This window comes from Quercus suber, unplaced genomic scaffold (genome assembly GCF_002906115.3).
Source record: "Quercus suber isolate HL8 unplaced genomic scaffold, Cork oak 2.0 scaffold_3B, whole genome shotgun sequence".
Lineage (NCBI taxonomy): Eukaryota > Viridiplantae > Streptophyta > Magnoliopsida > Fagales > Fagaceae > Quercus > Quercus suber.
In genome coordinates this window covers 2292154-2295533 of record NW_027071805.1, presented here as the reverse complement: position 1 = coordinate 2295533, position 3380 = coordinate 2292154, and the positions used below count along the sequence as shown (strand labels likewise).

General features: G+C 44.0%; 1 protein-coding gene across 1 annotated transcript; it reads right to left on the bottom strand.

Annotated features, from left to right (window-relative positions):
- Positions 1-1880: 1880 nt before the first annotated feature.
- Positions 1881-2351, bottom strand: LOC136066198 (uncharacterized). Its single transcript, XM_065770110.1, has one exon. It carries the CDS (start codon positions 2349-2351, stop codon positions 1881-1883), a length of 471 nt encoding a protein of 156 aa, XP_065626182.1.
- Positions 2352-3380: the final 1029 nt, after the last annotated feature.

Genomic DNA, 3380 nt, shown 5'->3' with positions numbered 1-3380 from the left:
AGGACTGGACATGATAGGTGGCCGAGTTAGATATTTTTTAAGTTACTAGAAAGCTGAGACACACTCCTCGGTCCACTCAAATTCCTTCCACTTGTTAATCAGTAAGAAGAAATGCTTGCACCTATCTACTGACCGAGAGATAAACCGGTTCAAGGCTATGGCCATTCCGTTCAGTTTTTGGACCTCTTTGGGATTTCGAGATGGTTGCAAACTGCTAATAGCCTTGATTTGATCAGGATTGACCTCAATCCCCCTGTGGGTTACTATATAGCCCAAGAATTTTCCTGATCCCACACTAAACGAGCACTTGGAAGCGTTTAAGCGCAACTTGTGTTTTCTAAGAATTTCAAAAATGTTTCCGAAATCTCCTATATGATCAGATACCACTTTGTTTTTCACTACCATGTCGTCTATATAAACTTTAATACTTTTACCCAACTGTGGCTCAAACATCCTCGTCATCATCCTTTGGTAGGTAGATCCCGCATTTTTAAAACCAAATGGCATTACTTTGTTGTGGTAGTTCCTAACAAGGGTGACGAAAGCTGTCTTCTCCTAATCATCCAAGGCTAATGGTATTTGATGATACCTTTGAAAGGCGTCCAAGAAACTCATTTGAGGATGACCTATAGTTGCATCCATCAGCTGATCTATTTTAGGCATAAGGAATGGATCTTTCAGGCAAGCCTTATTCAGGTCTGTGAAGTCTACACACACTTGCCACTTCCCGTTCCTCTTCTTTACCATCACAGTGTTAGCCAACCATTTAGGGTAGAAAACATCTTTGATTGCCCCTGCCTGTTTGAGCTTCATCACCTTGTCTCTAACAGCATCTGCATGCTCTTTAGATGGGCGGCGAGGTGGCTGCTTTTTGGGAATGATGGTTAGGTTAACATTTAAATGATGGAAAATGAACTCCGGATCCACCCCCTGGGCCTCAGTAACATCCCATGCAAACACATTAATGTTTCTTCTGAGGAATTCTACTAGCTCTTACTTCTCTTGAGGAGGCAGCTAAAACTCGACCTGAAAGAACTTTTCTGGATCGTTACCAATAACAACTTTTACCAATTCTTCACATTTTGCCTCCTCGGTTGAATTATTGATAGGCAACGCCAGAGGTTTTAACTGCTATAAATCCCTTTCCGCATGGGCCGAGGATTCAACCTCGGGTTTATGCCAGATGGCGGCCACCAAGCATTGTCTAGCTACAGACTGATCTCCTAGGATCTCCTTAACTTAGCCTTCGGATGGATATTTAACCTTCTGGTGTAGAGTAGAAGAAATGACTCCTAGTGTATGAAGCCAGGGTCTGACCACAATTGTTGTGTAGGGTGAATAAGCATCCACAACGATGAAATCCACCTTCACCATTTCTGAACCAGTCTGCACGGGTAGTCTAATTTGGCCTTTCGAGGTGACAATCTTCCCATCAAAACTCACCAGGGGTGAACTGTAGGGCATTAGGTCATCGGGTTTCAAGTTCAGCCCCTTATATAAGTCGGGGTACATTATCTCGGCATTACTGCTTTGGTCCACCATCACCCTCTTCACATCATATCTCCCAATTCTGAGGGTGACCACCAAAGCATAATCATGAGCCTGGATGGTTCCGATTTTATCCTCATTCGAGAAGCCCAATATTGGTTGAATTTCCATTCTAGCCCTTTTCGACTCTTGATTAGCATCCTCGGCAGATAGCCGAGCCACGAACATTACTGTGGATGGGTAGGACCCAGTTTTCCTTGGTGCAGCAAAGATGATATTTATCGTTTCCAAGGGGAGTCTAGAAGAATCATCTCTTCGAGATTCTGAGTTTGCCTGGCCCTCTGACCATTAAAGTGATGTAAGAGTTGTTTTAACTTACCTTCACAGACGAGCTAGTCCAGGTGGTCCCACAGACTCTTACAATCTTCTGTGGTATATCCATGATCTTGATGGTATTGGCAATAGAGTTTGTGGTTGCGCCTTATGGGGTTTTCCACCATTTTATTTGGCCATTTAAAGAATGACTCATTCTTAATCTTCTCCAAAACTTGATGCACTGGCTCTCGAAACACGGCGTTGATTGCCGGAAGATTCGCCGATCCTGATTGTCCAACAAAATCTCTCCATGGTTTGTTGTTACTATACCGATCCGACCTAAAATTCCTCTTCTCTTGAGAGATAACCTTATCCTTTCTTTTCCCCTGCTGTTGATCTTCCTCAACTCTTTTATATTTATCAATCCAGTCCATCAGTTGGCGCACACTGGTGACAAGTTTATCAGTCAGAGATTTCCTTAAACCGTGCTCGGCTGGGAGGCTGAGCTTAAAAGTACTAATGACCACCTTGTCAAAGTCACCATCCATCTTATTGAACTTCTCCTAGTAACTATCCGAATACATTTTTAGGATCTCGCCCTCTCACATGTTTAAGGATAGTAGGGAAGCCAAAGGCTTAGGAACCCTGCGACAGATGACAAAACAGGAACCAAATGCCTGGGTGAGTTCTTTGAAGGAAATTATAGAATTTGCTCTCAGGCTATCGAACCATCTCATTGCGACTGGTCCTAAACTAGATGGGAAAACCTTGCACATCAAGGCTTCATTCTTGGAATAAACAGCCATCCTCTGGTTGAAATGGCTCACATGCTCCATAGGGTCTGTTTAACCATTGTAGATGGTGAATGTTGGTTGATGAAAGCGTCTAGGAAGTTTTGCCTCTTCAATCTTACGCATGAAAGGCGACTTGGAGATTTGGTTCAGGGCCTTGCTCATAGCGTCATTTCCCACACCTCTACGTGACGGGCTTCGAAACCGCCGCTCACGATGATGCTCCTCTTCATAGGAGAAAGACTCGCTGGGTGGGGTTCGAGACCTCCGCCTGTAATTAACATCCATTTTGTCATCAGAAGAAACATCAGAGTTCGGAGAAGCTTGCTTCCTTTTCGCATGGCGTAACTCTCTCTTTAACTGGTCGATCTCCAGTTGCATGTTCTTGTTGTTCTTTGTATGGGAGATATGGCTCCTTCCTCGAGGTTGAATCCTATCAGTGCGTGTGGTATGGACACTTCCTTCACGGTCACCTCTCTACTTAAGGTTGAGAAAAGGGTCACTGTGTTGGGATCCCCTCAACTTTGCTTGTTGTGGACCCGATTCTGCCATGGTTAACCGTTCCCTTTATTATCACACAAGCTCTTCCCACAGATGGCGCCAATTGTAGGGACACAATTTGCAGCCTAAGCCCAAGATGAATGGGATAATGGCCCAATGAGCCCAGTACAATAAATTTGTAGAGAGTGGGTCAAAGAACTAGGCCCTAGTAAATTTAATAATGGCCAGTATGGGTTCAGAAGATGATCAAGTAAGAACAGGATACATAGGACTGGGTAAATTCAC